At 27.0% G+C, this 23,742-nt stretch overlaps 1 protein-coding gene across 1 annotated transcript; it reads right to left on the minus strand.

Moving 5' to 3' along the window:
• Positions 1 to 9,788: 9,788 nt before the first annotated feature.
• On the minus strand, positions 9,789 to 19,300 carry LOC112597222 (aminopeptidase N-like). Its single transcript, XM_025343183.1, has 14 exons — positions 19,194 to 19,300; positions 15,686 to 15,863; positions 15,052 to 15,329; positions 14,787 to 14,942; positions 14,359 to 14,670; positions 12,569 to 12,752; positions 12,055 to 12,477; positions 11,796 to 11,991; positions 11,422 to 11,702; positions 10,902 to 11,101; positions 10,677 to 10,844; positions 10,482 to 10,622; positions 10,323 to 10,404; positions 9,789 to 10,252 (listed from the first exon to the last, which is right to left on the minus strand). Exons 1-14 carry the CDS (start codon positions 19,205 to 19,207, stop codon positions 10,115 to 10,117), a joined length of 2,751 nt encoding a protein of 916 aa, XP_025198968.1. The 5' UTR covers positions 19,208 to 19,300; the 3' UTR covers positions 9,789 to 10,114.
• Between the last annotated feature and the right edge of the window lie 4,442 nt (positions 19,301 to 23,742).

Consider the following 23,742-nt stretch of genomic DNA (forward strand, 5'->3'; position numbering starts at 1 on the left):
AAAGCCTCTATAAATATAAATACTTCTGTATTTTTATTGATTTATTATTAATAAAGGATATCAACTAATAATCATAATATGTACCAATAATAAAAACCAACAGTACTTTTAATATAATAATGAAATTTATTTTTGTTACAAAATACACTGTAATAGTGTAATTTTATTATTTAAACTGCATAAAATGTGTAATAATTTATAATTCAACAACTGTCTTGCATACTTATACAATTAGTTATATCTAAATTCTATGTAATAAAACTTATCCATTTTACATTTATTTAAGTTTAATAAGTAATTATTTAAATAATCTTTTGATAATAATTAAATTTAGAGATATTTATTATAATATTAATTCTCAAACTTATAATAAATTTGGTTCATTGCAATATTTCTCAAAATAATCTATTGAACTAGTGATATTAATAAACTCGTATATATATAATTTAATATTTTTTGTGTTAGTTAAGCGTAAATTATAATATAATTATTAAAATTATCGAAAAGTAATAACCATAATAACACTAAGAATTCATAGAGAAATCTACGATTATTTCTTAGATACGAATCAAAACATTAACATTTTTATAAACGTATGTATATACGTAAACAACAAAGAAAAGTATGAAAAAATACGGAGTAGATAGTCGCATTAAATCGAATGGCATCATCTTGACATATTATATATTCGTGTAGGTTACCTGAGATAAAAATGTACTCTATTTGGCTATGTGAATAATAGTAAAAAGACAAAAAGAAGATAGTGATACAATCAATATCTGTGACACAAGATGAGGTACGTATATCATAATAATTACTATTCAATGGATTTAGGTACAAGTGTTCTCAAAATATATCTTAAATAATTTATTAATTTTTTTTTTTTTTTTTGGCGAAATCAGAGTATAACCTTTGACAGAATACGGGCACGATGATAACAGGCAAGGATCATTTGGGTATATATCAATTGCGCCGATCAGTATTTCAATGTTATAAATTGTGTACATCAATTGCGCTGATCGATTATTAAATATATTATTATATAAACGTGTACTCGTATAATACAGTTTCTATTGATTTCAAAAGTTTTAAAAATGATTCAACTTCAATCATACATAAAAATAAATAGCGTCGAGAAAGAAAATAAAATTAAAAATCGTAAGTATAAAAAACAAAAAACTATAGCTGACGAAAATATATCCAAATATTTAAATGGAAATTTAGATATGTTTGAATTTGTAAAACGCATAAGCTACTACAACAAAGAATTTTTATAAGGTAATTAAATAAAAATCTTCATTTATATCTACATTTTCTATTTTTAATTTATTTTTTTTAGAAAAGTAAATATTGACACCAACATTAAGACAATTTGAGTATTCCACCGACATGACAAATTATTAGACATTGCAAAATGAAATATGATATTTGATCATTTGTTCGACATATTTTTAATTGCCTCACAATCTGATAAAGCTAATGTTGCCTGATAAGTCACTTTTATATCAAATATTTTAAAACTTTTACAGTTATTGACTTTTAGATTATAAATTGCATAAATTGTGTGTAATGTATATATTTTTGTTTATTGTTGTACAAATTATTATAGAAATAATATAATTAATATAATATTAATAATAATATAAGTTAATATTTAATTAATATAATATAATATAATTATTATAAAAATTAAAACCAATTCAGACAGTTTGTGCCATTGTTAAATTCTCCGGCGCAATTGGTGTATACCTTTTTAATACACTATTTTTATACCGGTGCAATAGATGTATACTATACAGGTAGTGTCCCAAATCCGGCGCAATTGACAAACACCGAGTCATTTTAGTGAAAAACGGAAACCCCTCTACTTAGCAGACCATACCTTTAGCGCGCGGCAATACCATTAAAGATATCGAGCGTGTGCAAAAACAAGTCCTCGCCATCGATGACAGGCGACGTCGAATCATTGGCGCCGGAAACACCGTACGACATCAAATGTCTGCAATGCTCAATAGTCAGTAGTTTCCGATCACGGTGCGTCGGTGCGGGTGCACGCCGCACAGCATCGGCGGCGACCGGATACAAACATTGCGGACAGCGCGTCTGTTATAGACTGTCAGACGGGTATAAAATTACAAGCGTTAATCATACATTCGTATATCAATATTTTTAACGAACAATTTTTTTAGATTCTAGGCAATAGCTCTGAGAAGACCATCGAGTGCTACATCCGTTAGTGCGCACCAATGTTTTCAATTTAATACATTTTATTTATTGTCGATATTTATTGTACTCGTAGACGTGGGCAGCAATTGTTTTTATCATCCCATTTTTTTTTCTTCATACAAACGGCATACACACACGATCAGTTAGTCAACATTTTCAAACCGTAACTCAAAAGACAAAACTTAATAAAATATTATTGTCTGTACTCTGCGTGCTGCACCGTTATAAACGAGATCCGGAAATCCTAGTTATTTTTAGTTTTCGATCGACTACAATATACGCACGTCACATAAATCTTACAACAAACTTTAATAACGAAAAGTTCTTTTTTGGAACGGACTTATTTGAAACGCAGAAAACATTAGTTTGGTAATCTAACGCGTTTTTCGAATAAGCGAATTCTTATCGAGCATTATGCAGTGGCCCGGTTTGGACCCGTTCGGCCCTTACAAATCCGTCCAAACCTTTCGGCTTTCGGGGGGCAGCAAGAGCACGCACCGCTACGCCCCACCCGCACGCAAATGGGTCGGTGTTTTGCATATCGACAGACTTTTTCATTTCGTTTTCGCATTTGTTTATCGGCCGAGCCATTTCAAGGGCCCAAGGGCCTTATCGTTTTCGTTATATTTGTTAGCGAATGTGTATTTTACGGGCGCTCGGAATCGGACCACAATTAACCTTTCATCAAAAAGGTATACGGTAACTGGGCCACTTCCATTTTACATTTATTATAGGTAAACCCGGTGATTGGGCCATCATTAAATTTTTAATTTTTAATAAAATTATATTCAATTTAATACATCACATATAAATTACTATAATACCTAACACTTCAGTGCACATGAAACGACCACGTGCATTATCTCAAAATGTAATGAATACTAAATGATATAAGATTAAAAAAAGCCACCACCAAATAAAATGGGTAAAAATAGCCAAAAGCGTAATTTACAAAAATTATATAACATCGCTATCGTTTAGTTGATTGCAACTATACTATCCACATTTAGTATTACAATAAAATTCAATTAATTAACATACATTTATTTAATACATTTCAAGATTATATTTTTGACACCTATATATTTGTGACGATTCTATTTTCCCACCGTATATTATATAGACGTTATGGTCTGAATCTATAACTCGAATTACAAATAATACTGTCGAATCTTTTCGTTCGCATTTCAAATATAATTTTTATATGTCACGTTTAAATATTTATAATTTTTTCAATGTTTTATTGGGATTTCATCCGGAAGTTTATATTAAGATTAAAAGTGCAGGAACAGTAAAAGCCAGAAAATGAACTTTAATTCGAAAATAATATATTCTCAATGAAATTAAAAAATACGAAGAAGGAGAAAAAACGATATTTTAATTTGTAAAATCTGTTTCATATTGTTTGAAAAAATAATTGTATTTTCATGTTATAGAAAAAAAATTAATAAAGTTATATACTCATTAGTCATTACTCATATATTCCTGAATACATTTGTGGCCCAATATCTCCGGATAGTAAAAGGTAAACAAATATTAATTTTTTTTCAGGTAAATAAAATGTGGCCCAATTGCCGACTGTTCTTATTTGCTAGTCCATTACCTATACTATATTATTGTTGTGCGGTGACATTTTTAAAACACCGCTGTTCCGGTTTCGACGTAGGTAATAGGTATACTATTTTTGTACGTGCGCTCATACCTAATGAACACTCCTTGTGCAAACGAATTGCGTCCTAAGATCCTTTTTTTTATACGAATTACATCCCGATAATATTAACTATTAAGCAATTACATTAATTGCGTCCCGATATTTAACAACTATACTAATAGCGTCCGAAGTGAAAACATTATTTTCTTTCCTTTTTAATACGGACTTAAGACTCAATGACAACATTAAATAAATATTATAAATATTATATTGCTAAGGTAGGTTAAAAATATTGTTTTTTATCGTGTAATTATGTAAGTACATAAAAAATATTGTTTTCGTCGTTAAATATGAAAATAAAAGAATAAAAAAAAAAATAGTAAAAAATATTAGTTATAATGTACAAGTTATATATGTTATTATAATATTATTTATGACTCGGAAAAAAATTGAACGATACAGTTTTGACAAAATCGAAACGGACAAACCGTGTTATTTCGTTCACGTCGCATTTAATGATTTCTTTTTTTTTCACAATTATTGTTTTTAACATATTTCACGTCTTATTTTCTTTGTCAGACTACAATTGCGAATTTTTATGCAAGTACATTTTGAAGTATGTCAATAAAATTGTTGATATTTAAACGAGCAGAATAAAACATACCGTTAAATTTTGAATGGAAAACTTCACAGCTAGCTGTTTGTTGTCTGTGTAATCGAACCAAATAGTTTTGAAATATTATCGGGACGCAATTAGTATGTGACAAATCGCAATTTTTATATCTGGGACGCAATTATTCGTATGCAGCCGAACACTATCGTGGCGATGAATTGCGGGACGCGGGTCATGACGAGTAGTTACGGTCATCATCGTATGTTTACGCCAAGTCCGTTGTCGTCGTCGTAAACCGTTATCCGTGTTTACACACGTTAATATTATGCTTCTGTCGCATACCCGTTTAGATGTCGTTTAGCCAGGCGACGCGGCACGGCAATACCTCATCGCCTATAACCTTTTGCTTTTACGTTTACCGAGTAAACGGATTAGGTTAATGTCATCGTTGTTCGAATCCAACAAGTTCGTTGTATGGCCAATGTCCAACCGCACGTCAGTGGCCATTTACATTAAAACGACCATGACCTCTTGCGCAGCTCGACGCCATAAAGGCCGTAAACCAGGGGTCGACAACCTTTTTGGTGTCAAGGGCCAAAAAATAAAAATACATTTTTTCACGGGCCATAATTTGAAATACACCTTATTTAAATTTAAACGAAATATTATAGTAGTTTAAAATTTAATTTATTTAAGTACATCACGGTTTAGTACATTAACTATCGAGGTATCTACAAATAAAGTTATAATAATAATTACACGTCATAATAATAAAAAAATACATAGTAAAATATGGTATAATATTGGGAAAAAAATTAATAAAAATAAATGTGATTTTTGATTTTGAATAGTATCAACAAGTTTATTGACAGCAGGTTTTATTTTCGATGTGATACGTACAAAAATATAAAACACAGAACTGAGACGATTCACTCTACTAAAAAATCGGATTCAGTAATATTAAGTTGTATTTCATTTTGTACAATAAATTATTATTATCGACGTTTAACGAAACGCAGATAACGTATACAATGTTTTTATACATAATATCTATTTTTGTTCAATAATTATACAACTAACTACTCGTGAGAAATCCCAATTTTTATCAGTAAAGATTACGTATTTTATAATATTTTTAAACTAATTATAAATTATTATCGCGGGCCGCATGCAGCCCATGAGCCGCGGATTGCCGACCCCTGCCATAAAGCATTATGCTCCGTCGGTCAACAACTCGCTCCTTCCGAATTCGTCTTGTATTATGTTTTATGTATTAAACACCGTGATTTACGTTATAATATGTGTGACTGTGTGAGTAATATCCTGTAAATTTATCATCTGGTAAGTTCATTTCCCTAAATAAAACAACAATTTATGTGATCATTTAATTGATGTCGTCTTTGCAATAATTCCCCCCCCCCCTCGTACATCCATTGTATGTGTGGTGTGTGTTGTGCAAGAATTTTAGGTGCCAATTTTAATGCAAGGAGTGCCTTTGGCGTGAATTTCGGTAAATAAGCATATTTTAATACCTACATACTTAATGATATTATAATTTAATCTCTACATACGGCCTTTCTAATGTAATATGTATGAATAAAAAAAAAACGCATGGTCAGTCATTAACGAATGATCGATCACATTATTTAGGTGATTTCAAGGGCATACACAGACATAATTTCCAAATACAAATTAAATTATCTAAATATATTTATTAAATACATTTTATTAAACGGTTTTCGTCATCCTTTTCACATACCGACCGGAGTCGGCCGCCCTAGTTTAACTCGTACTAGATCTCCGGTTTTAAAACCACAATTAGAGTAGGTGGTACCATCAGAGAGAGGGTAGAAGAACGTGATCGGTGGTACTTCAGCACACGTTTTCGCGTAAGTAGTGTAGTCGGTGCACTGTTCTCCCTCTGATTTTCTCTTTGATTGTTCATAAGTTAAGCGTCGTGGAACCATTCGGCCTGCGTGTGTAATGCTTTCATCACTCTTTCGTCTTCCTCATTTTCCCTAAGAACTTCCTCGACCATTGCCTTAAACCTGTTTCTAGCCCGAATAAAGACATTATTTTCATCTATAACAAATTGTAACAATGTTTATCATTGCATTGCTGTGCATTGTACAGTGTACAACAATCAAATATAATTTATAATTCACAAATTAATATAACATAATCAACAAGTATAATATAAATGTATAAATAATATATTTAATATATTTAAAATCATATGGCTATTTAAGTGCATTGATGGTATTTTAATAAACGTTGACTAATAAGTGTTAATAAGATAAGACGTATATAATATGTAGTAGCACAATATTTGTATAAAATTATAAATTTAAGTGAAAAATAACGATTTTAATTGTTTTGTTGCGTGATTCAAAGATATTATTTATTGAGACTTGAAACTTTTACGTGTATTATTGAATTTATATATACAATGCCATTTTTAAAACATTAATATTAATTTTAAGCTATTGCTTCTGTATACCATGAAATTATTCATACCAACCGTTATTTACAGTAAGTCAGTGTAGACTCAAAAATTAGTAGCTATATAATAATAATTTATACTATTATTCTAAAAAAGTATTTATTTATTGTTATTAATTATTATTATTATTATGTTATATTTGTGTAATGGTTATAAATTATAATAATATTTTATATGTACTTGTTTTTACAAAGCTGAATACATATTTGGGATGTTTAGGCACTCTACAACTATTTTTTCTATTTAGAATGAGTAAATTAATTTACTTAATAATATGATTTTATCAATATTTTGTCATTATCATCTGTTATTTTTATTAAAATGCTAAATTTCATGATTTAAAATATTTTATAAACTTTTTTATTTAATTGTAATTATTTTGAGTTATGTCTAATATTAGGATCATAATAGTACCTATAGCTTTTTCGATAAATACTCAAAACAGAACATAAATTATAATAACATATTATTGATCACGCATCTAATAGTATAGTATACTAATAGCATTAAACGTACCTCTTTATACCTTTAAACGTAGACACAGTGGAAATTAAGAGATTTAAAGGAATTTTAATGCAGTAAAAATTTACTGTGTTTGTCAAATTTTCAGAGTCCATATAATCATTAATCTGTCCAAATTTGAAATATAAAAAGTCAACGTAAGCTGTACACGTTCGATATAAGTACATGTATTTTGTCTATTAAATCCATAGTAGGTCCCGCACTATAAAAGTTATAAAAAAATGAAGTCACGATAGGGATAATTACGAATTTATAGAAATTTTATAGTTAAAAAACATTATTCGTAAGATATAAAACATTTATGTATATACAATAGGATCTCGTTAATCCGAACTCAGGCTAATCCAAAAGACGCGACATCTGAATCGGCTTAAAAATTGCCGCATCGTTTATATACTAATACACACGTGTATCATAGTTTATAATAATATGTAATGTATATATGTACATATTTATTGGCTGTATATACATATAATTATAATGAATTTTATTGTATTCATTGTATTTTTCAACAACGAATTCTTATGAAATAACACATTATATAGATAAAATTGTTTAGTGTATTAATACTTATAACTTAACGATATGGCTCGTGACGAATCGTCGAGGAATACGACATTACGACTGCCGCAATGAACGTTCATCATCATTATTCATCCCCAAATTTTCTACAATTGAAATGCGATGTTCATTTCAGCGGTACAATGATATCATAATAAATTACCATTATGCGAGTAAAATGGTCACATTATTTTTAATGCGATTTTATAAACTGTCGTAATATTGAGTAATCTGCTAAATAATACTGCAGCAATAATTCCAACAAAATTTTAATCGAAAAAAAAAAATTACGCGTCATTTAATTGCCTGTTGCAGCGTACTTATTTATAACCCAATTATATTGTACCATTATTGGTCGATCGTCGGCCGTCAACGTGCATTTTCTATCTTTTAAATAACACAATAATTACGCGTTTTATTAATTATTTCGTGATATTCATTAGTTGTAACAGTCAGTCCAATACAATTATACGTATTTTATGAGCATTGTTAGTTGATACTTACTACGAACAATTAAAATAGCAAAAGCCCTTTTTCACATAATATTTCAAATAATATTATTAACTTGCTACTTAACATTTAAATGTAATATTTATATTTTAATACGATTATAAACTCTTATAGTCTTGTGCCATCTGCTGCCAATTATAAAATATTCTCGTCGACTGTCAAATGTGGCTGCAATAGTAATTTCAATTAAATTTTAATCGAAAAAAATAACGTATTTTTTAATATTGCTACAGCATTGCAGCGTGTTCTCTCAATTCTTGTCATTGATTTTTTAGTATATTATGTATGACAACCTTTGTGTTGAATATATTTCCGATCTGCTACTACACACGTTAACGTCACCTTGAATTCAACTAGTATTCATTCATTTTTACTGATAATGTTAATTACAAGAAAACACATTACTAAATGGAAAAATAATGGGTGATTGTATAATAATAATTTTTGCAACCGTAATATCATAATGATAAGTTTTAATACGTTAGTCGTTAATCTGATGAGAGCATACAATGAACTTGAGCTTATAGACCTAGAATTAACTGATCAGTTGTCGCACAGCAACGATGTACTCGTATTTCTTGTCAGGTATAGTTTAATCAAAAGAAATCCTACTCAGCTTTTCCATAACAATATTCTTTATCAGCTGACCCTTATGAATATATGTAAATAGAAATAATTTAGGGAGTAATTATTTTTGGCTATTGGAATTATTTATAGTCCAATAATATCATTATCTAGCTCGTTTGTGCTAAATCAAACTGGCATAGTTCCTAAAGGTCTAATTTTCCATAACTTTATAAATAGCAATAGAAGGCTAATAATATGAAGAAAATGATAAAGATGAAAGGTAAATATATGTAATTATTACTTGAATAACGGTAAACTAAGTTTGATTATTTAAAGTTGAATATTAATATGAAAATATTTCAAAATTATAATTAATGTTAAATTTAAAAAAAATGAAATAATAACGAAATGATTGCACTAGAGTGTAAACTATGATATTAAACATTATTTTTATTTAATAAAAATATATTTTAGATAATTTGCTCACTAATCAAATATTCATAATTAGTACACAAACACACACACACACACATATAAATGTCTTAAGACTTAAATAAGACTTTGCATTTTTTATAAGAGAAACATTAATTTTCTCAATTATTAAATGGTTTGCAAAAAAAGCAAAAAAGCAAATAATTCGTGTCATTATTTATTATAAAACAAAAAAGTAATAACACTTCAAAGTTAACAAAGTTATATGTACATAGAAATATAGAATTATGTTAAGTTGTATAAAATAAATAAATATATTTGATGATGATTAAATATGATGAGTTTAATTTAATATAGATTTATGATTTATTATCCTGATCTTATAACACAAATCAGGTAAAAGTAGCAACTACGTCATATTATGAAACAAGATATAACTAAAAATGTGTATAATTGAATTTGTTTAGCATAGGTAAATAGTTTTTAATACAAATCAAACTGTAATCAGGCCTGCTCGTAATATTGTTAATTATACCATGTGGTTTACAATTTTATGATAAAACTTCGTAGTCCATTCGGTGTTTATCTTAACAGTCTCAATGGTCTGATTGATAGTCAAATCAGCTCCTTTTAAATAACCTGACGATTTATTAATAAATGATTGAATCTATAACAAAAAAAAAACGTTTGAATAAAGCTTCTTATTTTTCTTTTTAATAACTTTATTTATTTATTACCTCATCTAATTCTTCTTTAGTTTTCATTTGAGATCCTATAACTTTTACATATCTACCTACACGGTCGCCTCGAGGTTGGAAGCTAAAAATATAACAATATTAATTATTATTAACTTAATTTATTTTGTTCATACAACATAAAATTTAACAATGACTTACTAATCAGATAAATCCGCAATTTTACGATACAAAAAGTCTTTTGCTACATAAAATCCAATGTCACTACTCGCTACAGAATAGAAAACTGTGATAGCGTCTTGCTTGCGAATAATAGAATTATCAAGTGACCAATTCAAATATCTAAATCAATTTAATGGTTAACTATGTTGTATGTAGTAAAATTAATATTAATACCTGTTAAGTAACCAAGTTTCCGAGCTACATCCTAATGCTGAGAGGAATTTCGCTTTTTCTGATCCGACATTAGAACGCTGATAACGTTCCCATAAAAAGTCCCATTCATCTACACCTCCATATTTTATTGCTTGACAATAAATTATAGATTTCAGCTCTCTAGGCAATCTAAAATATTTGGAATACAGATTGTATTTAGTTCAGTTGAACAATGATAAAACTTACATATTATTTTTGTCTGGATCTGTAGTTTTCATCCACTTGTTAAACAAATCAAGAGCTTGTTCAGTACAGTCCTTGATTCGGTGACGGCAGGCTTCGGCAGTCACAAGATTTTTAAAACGTATTTCTTCAAAACCATTAAGTTCAACGGTCATATCTCGGAATCCGCTGTACACAGACGACAGCATGCGTTGCATATAGTTCTAGAAACCATGTTCCATTTAACAATATTAACAGAGCAAGTCGGTACGATAGATAAATATATAGAATAATATATTAGAAACTAATGAAGTTTGGAACTTATATAAATTGAATATCAATAAAATGTATTTTGCTTTTGCATATTCTCTTACGTTAAGTTTAATGAGCTATTTTTAACGATTTTTTTTTACAGATATAATAATGTATGACATAATCAATTAAATTATATACTATACTCGTATATTATTATAACCGTATTAATGTATAAATAAATAATTCATTATCCACAAGTCGTGAACTATTATAAATCCATTTTACTAACTTGGAATACTCCTTGGTTCGGAGTCCTTTTCATTAATTTATTTATCGGGCTCAAACCACCCAACGCAGCCACCCACGGTGCATATTCTTTTTCGTGTTTTAAATATTTCAACAGTTGGAATGTGATTCCATAGTCCAAATCACCAATTTGTGAAAAGCTAAACGTATCGTCGATCAACTGAACTCGATTTAATGTGTGTATAGTTTGATATTCGTTTGGATCGTTCAACGTAGAAACGATACCCATCCAGTTTCGTGTGTCGTACAAAACTCTGAATAAACCTAAAAAAATAACATATGAAAATAATAGATTGTAATTTTTCAAACGTTTTAAACGAAACAAATGAATAAAAATCTATTTTATATAAGACCTACCGGCCATTTGCATGTTATATATAACCCAGTCGTTATCTTTAGACAATGGGATGGTGAGGTTGTTGTTTTCACAATTCAACCATGATTTTGCTTTCGTCTGGTTGAAATCGGACTTCGTAGAAGTAGTCATAGTGAGCGGTATCCACCAACAGCTTTTCTTGTCAGTGCCGTTTGATTTGATCGTTAAGAACCGTTCCTACAACATATTCAAATATATATTATATTTTTATTAACAATAAGCAGTTGCTCGCGAGTGTACCTGTAACAACGTAACCGTGTCCGTCGAATAATCCCTTATGACTTTCAATACGGGATAACCGGTTTGCAACGTCCATGTGTCCATTATCAGTTTCACGGTGAGATTTTTGTCCAAAGTTCCTTGGCGATGAGCTTCCTCCGTCAATGAATTCCACAAATCATCTTGTTCAGCGTTGGCAAACTTGTGCTTGTTTATGTAATTTCTAATACCTTGTTTAAATGTATCTTCGCCTAAAAACGTGTTCATCATGTGCAATAAAAATGAACCCTTCGTGTACGAAATTGTGTCGAAAATTTGTGCTATTTCATCGGGATGTCCAACTTCTACTGACACGGGGTGGGACGATTGAAGGGAATCAAGATCCAAAACTTTTAAAAAGTTTTGAACGGTTTCGACTTGGAAAGAGTTCCATTCAGGGTACAACTATAGTATGAAATAAAAATAACTTAGTAATATTAACACATTTTTTCAAGAAAAAATTAAAAATTAACTGTCCGACTATAATGAAACTCACAAAATCAACTCCACGTGCTGCCACGTACGTAGCAAATCCTTCGTTTAACCAAAGGTCGGTCCACCATTTCATGGTAACGAGATTACCAAACCATTGGTGAGCAAGTTCGTGAGCGATAACTTCGGCTACTCTGTGTACGTTATCAATCGTAGCAACGTCCGGATCAATTAACAATGCAGTCTCTCTAAATGATAATTTATAATTTTTTAGTTACCGTATTAGAAACAATAACAGTTTTGTTTTATTATGATTGATATAATTTGTAAATGTGTTATGTATAGGGAATGGATTTTATTGTAAATACATATTTTTATTGAAATGAGATATTTTAACTCTGATCAAAAATGTATACGATTTAGATCATTCTAATTAAAATAAACCCAAATTTACTTTACATATTTTTACATATTTTGGTATAAATACATATTTTTACATATTTTATATAAATACATATTTTAGTACTTATTTTAGTGATTTTTAATTTTTGACGACTTTAAACATTATCTGTTTCGTCTAAATTAACAAGATTAGTAATTTTTGACGACCACCAAATATTATCTCTGGTCTTTGGACATTGAATTCACTCATTCTGATATAGTGAACATAAATTACGCCCCTATCACATCTATTGACGTAGAACGGTCTTTTAGTCAATGCAAGAGTATTCTCCGACCAAACCGTCGCAATTTTTCATTTGCAAACCTTCAACAATATATTGTTTCTCATTGCTTTGTTCCGGAAAAATAGTTGTATATACCTACATCGTTTGTAATACTTTTATTTATAAAATATTTATTTTTTTTTGTAATTTTTAACACCTACTAATACATTTTTTCGATATACATATTTTTAATTTTTTTTTACATATTTATGTACATATTTTGATTTTTTTATTACAATAAAGTCCGTACCCTGGTTATGTACGATTAACACTTTTTTGAATTAATTAAAATGGTTCTATAATGGGTATCTTTTTGTTTTCATCTTTATCAATATTTTTTTCTTGTAATAACTTTTTTTTAAATTACAAATATCAAATAACAGAAATATAATTATAAAATGTGTGCATTTAATGCTCGATATTTAAAAGCCAATTCTTAAAAAAATAAACTTGCGTTATTTTGAATTTAACCTACCTAATTTTAAATTATGATCAGTTAAATATATTATTAAGTAATAATTATATATTATATTAATTATCTATAAAGAAGAATAGAGTAAATAGGCTATTGGCATGCACTAGAATATCAAAATTACGCAGAAATGTTAAGAAATATAAATAAAAAGATTATATATTGTACATATTGTCAACTATAAAATGATTATATCTTTTACAATAAAATAATTGTAAAAGAGCAAATTCTAAGAACGCCAGCATCTAATGTATTAAGTTAATTTATATAAATACTTTTGTAGTTAAATTACTAATTTATTGAATATTTAATTATTTATAAAAATATTCGAATTATTGAAAAAAAAAAAATAAAAGTCAGTAGGGCAAGTTTATTGTATGAGAACAAACACATTGAAGCAATTCGTATAATTCTATAGCATATGTTTTAAATAATTTTTACAGATGAGGTATTTAAAAGTAAAATTAGGGATTACAATTATTTTAATTGCATTTTATGAACCTCAATATTCATAAAACTAGCGTAAAGTTATTAATCATAACTCATTGTTGTTAGAGTATCACCATTTTACGTAGATTAAATTCAGATACTTAATATTAATAATATTATAATATATTACATTAGTATTTACAAAATATATTAATTTATAGTGCATACCTGTAAGTGACAAGACCCCAATTCTCCATAGCGCCGGCAGAAAAATCAGGTATGGCCACCATATCTTGTTTAGACAGCGGGAATTTTTCATCGAAATAATCTTCGTAGTATTTTAACACCAACGGTCCAGCGTTTTTGGCAAGCTCTGTTTGATCAGCTGCGTCCTTCCTGGCTATTATACGGAACTTAACTTCATCGTCTCGATTGTCCGATTGAATGTATGCGAAATCAGATACCATGTATGCTACTAAATAAGTAGACATTGGTACAGATTCTTCAAATTCATCGAAAACATAATCTGGTTTCGAAGGGCTGAAATACAACATTTTTACAATCACTAAAATATCGTTCAAAATCATCGGAGTAAATATATTATTTTTATGATCAACAGTATTCAATTGACATAATATTGTTTCAATTAGACATACATGGGCGTTTCTTTTATCATTTTCATATTACTGATCGAAGTCAATCCTTTTTTATGACCCAATCTTATCTTGAATGTTGCTTTATATGCAGGTTCATCAAAACAGGGGAAAGCTCTTCTGGCGTCTGCTGGTTCGAATTGTGTTACCGCAAGCCACCTGAGATAAAATATTATATTTTGACGGTGTTAGCGGAAGAAATAAAAATCACGAATTTATTTTTTTTATTTTTTATGCAATACACTTAATTAATGTAATAATAACGTACTTCGTTTGATTGCTTTCCTTGTCCACGTAGCTACTTTTGTAGTAACCTACTAAATCGTCGGTAATATTTCCCATAAATGGTATGGTCAGTACGTATTCATCACCGGGCTTAAAGTTTTCAGTTGATTTGACGTACATAAGTTCTTTCTTTGGATCAAACGAAACACTGCCCACTGGAACGACATTTTTGCCGCTGTTAGCCACCACGACACTTTTAGAATCAATATCCAAACTGTTCGAATGAAGCACTATGGTGTCGGTAGCTTCTATGCAGGTCATCTAAATACATTAAGTATAATATGTGACCATTATAAATAATTATTAATAAAAATCAGCATGAAAACGTTGTTACTAGAAATGCAACTAAAAACTTTCTATTTAAAAACTTCAGAAAAAAAACCAAATATTTTTCTAAATTATTTGAACAAATTTCAGTAGATGATATATATTATTTTTAAGTGTATGACATTCTATTAGAGATCTTTTAAACTTAAAAAAAATTTTAAAAATTTTGTATTTTTAATTTACAAGTTTTGTTTTATTATTAAAATTTTATATAATCCTAGGCACTACCTTAATCTAAAAATTTAAAATAAATAATTATTGTGACTTTTGTCTCGCTTATGCGTACTCACCTTAATGTCAACTACTCCTTCAAACATGAATTTATCATCCAAGTGCGTGGTCACATCCAGTCGATAGCTGACGGGCTTAAAGTTAGTCGGCAATTTAAATTCGGATGTTTCTTTCGAATTAACAACCGATCCCATCAGGGACAAAGCGATAAATATATTTAAGGCCACAAACTTCATCCTAAACAAATTTTAAACATGCAAATAAATATGTGAATATAAATTAAGTATATGATATACGAATAATTTTTTTTACAAATTCTTTAATATTTATTTTATAACTTATTGGATTTAAACTAAATATATAGCGTGGAATGAACTCATAACTCCGTAGACTGTAATGGACATCAGACTTATATATCATTAATTGTATTAATGACTAATGTATAGTTATTACCCTAATGGATTTAAATAATACAAAATAAACTAAAATTATATTACTAATATTATTTATAAATATTGTTATTATCTCTGTACCTGATATTATGTTATTTATGAATGTATTGATTTTAATATGATAGATGTTTTTTATTGTGTGTGTCTTAAGACACTTTTTACTATAGATAAAATGCCATAACCAACAATCTCTATAGAGATTTTTCATAAAGAATTAGATCTTGTTGTTACTTTTGGAGGTAAAATTGAAATTCTCAGTTGTTTTTAAAATAATTGGAAAATAAGAATTATATACAATCGTTTGATAAAATTTTAATACTATTATTGAATTTATTGTTTAGTAACATTGGTTACCAAAGTAATCATCTTCGTTCAGAATTGTTTTTCATGGAGTCTATAGATTTAACATTGAATTTAAATTTAGTACTTAATCAATGACAGATACACTTAACTCCTATTGAGCATCAGGGTAGTCCCTATTTTTTTTACATTTATTATTTTAATTTTAAAATATTTTGTGTTTGTACTTGTATAATACATACAATATACATAAATTTATATCATTTAATACGACAATTATAGATTGTATGATATATAAACCTATATTTCAAATGTTTACAATATTTTATTCCACACTTTAAATTTTAATTAAACGCAAAATATTAAAATAAAAATTCAGTTTTTCATTTAATTATTATTATATCAATTTACTAAATTCAATTTTGTTTATTTTTGTTTTCAATTTGTAAAAAGTTATAGATGTATTTGATTGTTTTCTGATTAAGTTTGTGATGTATTTATTACCTGCTATTGTTTATGAAAGTATCAATTGAAATTATACTATGAAATTAATATCTAAGAAAAATTATTTAACATTTTTCAATTCATTATATACTGATATATTACTTTTAATATTTGGTCAAATCAAAAGAAAATACTTTGAATTTTTGATATTTATATAAATAAACAATTTATTTCCAATTTTTTTTTTTTTTATATATGTTTTGACGTATTCAAGTAGTTCAAACTATTGTTCTGACATAAATTAGGAATACGATTTTAGAAATTCAAGTTCAAATTTAGATCATTAACGCAACGTGTATTTTTTATAATTGTAAATATTTATTACAAACTTAATGTTAATTTGATGAATATATTATTTAAATATTAGGGTTGAAAAAAAATTATTTGATTAGGTACTAAAGAAAATTAAAAAATAGGTTTCGTTTTTTTTTTTTTTTGCGAGAAAGTTGTTATGAAATTCCTTACATAAACATTGGCAAGTAGTCAAATAACTCAATTTTAACCTTGTAATATAATGATATAATAAATAATGATACAATTTTTTTCATAAATACATATTTTACAACAATCATAAGCATTATACAATCATGCTTTTAAACTACTAAAATAATAATATATCATATATAAATAAAAAATTATATAAATATATATATATATAATGTATTTAAATTGTTTATTATGAAAATATATTTAAATTTAATATTTCAGTTATGACAATTCGGTATATTTAAATATTTCAAAATACAACTTAATCTCAAAACATTAAAAATGTATTTATTCTCAAAGTTTGTTACAGATAATCTAGTTTAGAGTCAAAAAATTCAAATAAGCACTGTCATGTTTCAAATTAACGAAAGAAAAAACCTCTGTCCGAAATCTTAATAAGCTGGGATTTTTATTTTTCATTTCACATATCATAAAATTTATAACGCCTTGCAATAATTCCAAATTCTGAATTAAATTTAAATTTAAAATATTCATTATGTGACTTCGACAACGTTTATTTTAATTAAAATGAATTTATGGCGTATTCAATGGAATTTTTCCTGAATTAACCTATGTTTTCTAGAATATATGTTTATATACTTTTCATTATTTTGTTTGATTATCTTTATAGAAACCCTTAATTACATAACAGATTTTTGTATTCTCCGTATCTATTTTAAAATTTAAACGATTTTTAATCATGTCTTTTTTATTATTACTTAAAAAAGAATCAATTAACAGTTTCTGAATAGGATAATTTATAATCAAAAATTGTCAACTCTTGAAGAAATAACTTCTCTGAAAATCTTGATGTGTATTAACCTAGTTTCTAATTAATGGTTTTAATATTATTGGTTTTAATTAATTATTTAAAACACGAATTGAAGCCATTTGGAGGAGTATAAAAGGTTAGTTTAAAAATAAATTGAAAATATCTGTCATACATTTTCATTTAATCTAACCTTGAAACCATATAATTAAAATATATAGGACATAGGTATTCAATTAATCAATAAAATATCTTATATATTATATAACTTCATAAATATAATTTAATGGAATGCGATATTTTAAGATATACATTATACAGATATAAGTATAAGCATAACTAATACTTAAAAAAAATAATTTTTGTATTAAACTCAACCTCGTCCACTCTAACTATAAGACTTAAATAATAATAAACACTGTGTATATAAAAATTGTGAAAAATTTTAAAACAATATAATTTATATTATAACATATTATAATCTTTAGAACTGTCTTATATAATATTATTGCTCGCTTATTGCTCACTAAATAAAAACACATTAATACATAAAAAAATTTTTAACTTAATAAAAACAAAATTATGCAATAATTATGCTAAACAGATGTACGAAGCATATATGTAAACAAAATAATATTTTACCAACTCGAAAAAAAATTTAAGATGACTAATACAAGTCTTAACAATAGTCAATAATAGAAATTACTGTCAAATGTAACTAATATTACATATTTTAACATTTGTCTATATAACACCTTGTATTAAGAACGATTTAATGTTAAAAATACCTCAAAAGTCGTCATCTTAATTTAATTTATTATTATTGTTATTATTTAGTCAAAAATGTTAATATTTCTAAGTATTTGAACACCCGACATACCCCGTCTTCAAAATTTCAAAACCTATAAATACGCCTATAATAGATACTGTATTAAACTAAATCATGTGACATGTATATGTTCTTAAAGATCGATGTTACAATAATATATTGTGGAGATAAATTATTCACTCAAGTACAATATACAACACTATAAATCATTATGACTTGCGCCTTACCTGAGTGACTGCATGATTCGGTTTGACGGTGATCTGGTGACGATCGAACCACTACTGAAATTAGCGCCTACTCCGACTAACAGGTTAAGTACACACACAAGCGCGCAGGTTATCGACGGTGAAATTATTATTACTAAACCGGTGTACGTGTGGAGGTCATGGGCATTATAATATTATTATATTATAAATTATAATATACTATACTGTATTTGTTGACCGTCTGTGTACAGTTATACAATTAGATGAAACGCACCGTAAATTATGTGATTTATTTATTTTTTTAAATTGTATATTTCAATAGATTTTGGATAGCGGTTTTGATTTTTGCCAATAAGTGCATTGATGGCACTGAACGACCGTTGTGATATCGGATTCTAAGAACAGCCAAAAAAGTCAACCAGACTCCAGAATAATATTTAATGATTTACTCTTCGCTATAAATCTTCTGTGAATAATTAAGAGTTAATAACATCATCTTCATGGAATATAATTGTTATTTGTTTATCATTATATTTTATTATATTATAAACTCGTACTATCCCACTATTTTAATAATGTAATAATTAATTTATGTTATGAACTTCTATAGTATGAGTACTATTTCAATTCGATTAAATAAAATAATATCAATGATTTATAGAAGAAACAAATTATTTACTCATAAAGTCATAAAATTTTGAAATTAAATAGCTGGGGGTAATCATCCGAAACAACACATCAAGCACTTCCACTTTCCACTTCCAGTCTTGTAAAATATAGGTACCTAATTAAATTTTAGTTATACAGATATAGATAGCCTACTTACTGTGTGAAAATACTTTGAATACATACTTAAGTATTTAAAAGTATTTGAATATGTTTATTCAAGTAGTAAATTACAAGACCGTTTTAATTTACTCATAACAAAACATCTTTAATCGGATTATGGTGCGTATAATAGCTGGTATATTATCATCTCGTAAATGTTTAATACAGACCAATGGTTTGTATTTTTTAAATATTTTTTCAACTGTAAACTAGATAAAAATAAATTATGATGACTGACGACTAATTAATACGCTATACTATAGAAAATTCAAATTTCACTAGGTATAAAGCATATTATTAACTATAACAAATTATTTATAGTTATGTATTTTAAGAATTATTAAATTAGGCCTCAACCGAACTCGCCAAATAATTAAAATATAATAATGATTAATAACTATAATTTATTACGTGGAAATAATAATCATAAAACTTTTAATAATCAGTTATCAGTTATTACAATATGATATTATATAGATGTAGCACATAAAAATAAATAAAAAGAGACAATTTCTGAAAATGTATACGACATAGGTATGTACGTACCTATAGATTATAAGGAAGGAGTGTTTAAAATTTAAATTTAACATTGTAAAAAACTAATCAGTTGAATTTTGACACAATAAATTTAATTAATAAGAAAAAAATATTAATGTATAACTTTAGTGACAACATGATAATAACATAATATTATAGGTACCTATATCGATAAAAATAATTGGATACTGTCGTCAAAGTGACGATTTCGAAATTGCAAACTGCTGGATATTGCAGTAAGTTTTTGTCGTCGTCAACAACACTCATCGTATTATATTATACTTTTAAACCAAAAACGAATTAAATTTTACAGTCCCTCACGTACGGGCAATGGCGTATATACTGATACATATATGTATCTATATTCTATATAACTACATATTATTATTGTTATTATTATTATTATTATTATTATTTTAATAACGCGTGTTAAATGTTTATATAAGGTATGTTATAATTATTGTATTATGAGACACTCAATTATTGATTATACGCGCACATTTTTTATCATGCACGTGCGACATTTTTATGTCAAAAATACAGACAAATTTATCCATTAATTACTTAAATTTAATGTATATTTAAGTACACGGAACGTATGATAAAGAAATTCCTGTGCGCATTTATGCGCAAAATATATAAAAAAATGTACAGTTTTTGTTGTTTTACAAATATCGTGTGCGATAAAACGATGAAAATAGCCTTTTCGTCTATTCGCTACCAATATAATAATTACTAATTAGGTATACAAGGTTCGAATCAAAAAGAATACTACATCTATGAAAACTGAGATCTTTGCAAAGAATAAACGGTAAGCTAAGACCATCTGTCGTCATACAGGTGAATTTCTGAAGTTTCATAAGGTTGCCGAGAGATATCCTAAAAAGCGTCCTTCACCACGTATTTCATCTCGACTTGTTTTTTTGTTGACAGTTCGTGCTACGATGAAAACTACTCAAATATCAGGTTGAAGTTGTCTGAATGTCTCGAGAGGGTTACATTAAACATCTATAAACATGTCTTCTAGTAAAATAAAACTTTGTACTCTTTACATTAATTAGTTACCTAAATTTCCATCGTGTTTCTTTAAATAAATACAGATTTTCAAAGGTGTGATTTTTTTTTTTTTAATTGCCTTGTGTTAATACAGTTTAAAAATAAAACCCATCGTGTTTTTATTATGGATATCTAAGTTATTTTTATATAATATACGCCATATTACAGGTAATACAGTAATTGTTTAATGTTTATTATTAAAATATTATTCAAATTGTGTAGATGTGTACTTCAACGACTGTTTTGCATACTTATACCGTAGTTAGTATTACGTACATGCTTAATATAAGAAGTATCCATTTGACATTTACTATAGTTCAATAACTACCTACTCGTTTAAAAACTCGTTTATGAAAAAAATCAAATTCAGAAACGCTTATTGTAGTATTAGCTCATACTATTATTAACGTCTCAAACTTTAAATACATCTATGTTAAAAATTTGTTCAAGGCAACACTTTTTATTTAAAAATTAATACTTATCTAGTAAATTTATAAAATTAATGATACTAAATGTAGAAAATTAATTTTTTATTGCAAAACAAGTAGGTGTAGCTCGACTGTTGTTGAACTTGTACCATCATGTTTTTGTTAAGTTGTTCTATATCGCAAAACTAAGTAGTTATGCTTCAAAATCATTAATTTACATACAAACATATGGCATTAACCTTAACAGTATTAAATATTTATTGGGTGTATAGCGTGAATAACAAATACACGATTGAACCTTTTTTTTAAACAAAATATATTATGTACAAATATTGTAAAATTATTGTTAAAATTATTATTTAATACGTTCATTACAATATAATTATCGAAATGAAAATCATGTAACGCAATTTACGGTTGTTCTCATACTAGGTACCTAATACTACACTTGATAAAGTAAAATGTAAATTAAATTCAAGCAATAGTATTAGAACGGTAATCAGAACAGTAATAGGTTTTTAAAAATGAAATTAAAACTCTATTGTAATTTTTAAGTATAATATTATGCTGCGATTGAGCAATTTATATTTTAGCTATTTATTTTTGTTACTTACTGATTGAAATATTATTATTCAGTTAGATATTAATATTACTCACTTACTGCTTTTGTAACAGATTGTGAAAATAGAAATAATATATTCATTCGCTAAAAAAATTTTCATTTTATTTTCTACAGTATAATTATTAAAACTACGAGCGTTTGTTAATCAATCTAGTTTAAAAAAAAAAGAAAAGACATATCATTATTCCTTTTAAATAGATAATAGTTATTTAAATACATATATTAGATTAAATATTAAATGATAATTTATTGTATTGCTGGCTGTACATAAGAATGCACATAAAACATTAGGTTTCCAAAAAACAAATTAAAAATACTTTGACCGATTTTTAAAAAACAAAATTATTAGCACTTTTACTCACAGAAAAATATTTTACTCAACACAAAAATATGTTGAATCAACTTAAAAAGGGTTCAACATTTAAAATAAATTCTACTTTATACATACATAGTTATTCTTGTATCAATTTACAATAATTTTCTCAATAAATTAATTTATTTTTAAAAATATTATTTTTTTACTCAATTTGAAATTATTCCAGCATATTTTTTTTTGTTATTTTAAATTCTATATGTATAGCTATTAATTTATTTATTTCACAGTATATTTTTTATCTATACCACCTTTTAGAGTAGTAAAAGTGTTCAAACTTTTAAATTTAATATATTTTCAAAATATTTTTTAAGATTTTTGTAAAAAGTTAACTTTACGGTTTTTAAATATTGATAAAAAAATATTTATGCTCAATCAAAAAGCTTGAAAATGTAATAAAAAAATGTATATAAGTTTTTCATAAGAGGCTTTATAAAAATATTGATTATTCATAGACACAATTTTTTTTAAAGCATTTAAAATTCAAATTTTAACGGAAAAAATGACGACATAACATTAATAAAAGAATCATCCTGTATACACTATACGTCTATACTAACTATATATATAAACGTTCATACGCAAACAGTCACATAGTATAATATATACAACAAACATACTATATATTCTTAACTTGGTACAACTCGTACTGCGAATTAAATATTATATAGTAATTGTTTTGCACGCGGCATATGCACTAATTGCAGGTAATAGTAATTAATTACC

This window comes from Melanaphis sacchari, unplaced genomic scaffold, assembly GCF_002803265.2.
Source record: "Melanaphis sacchari strain LSU unplaced genomic scaffold, SCAv2.0 Contig395_pilon_pilon, whole genome shotgun sequence".
NCBI classification, from domain to species: Eukaryota; Metazoa; Arthropoda; class Insecta; order Hemiptera; family Aphididae; genus Melanaphis; species Melanaphis sacchari.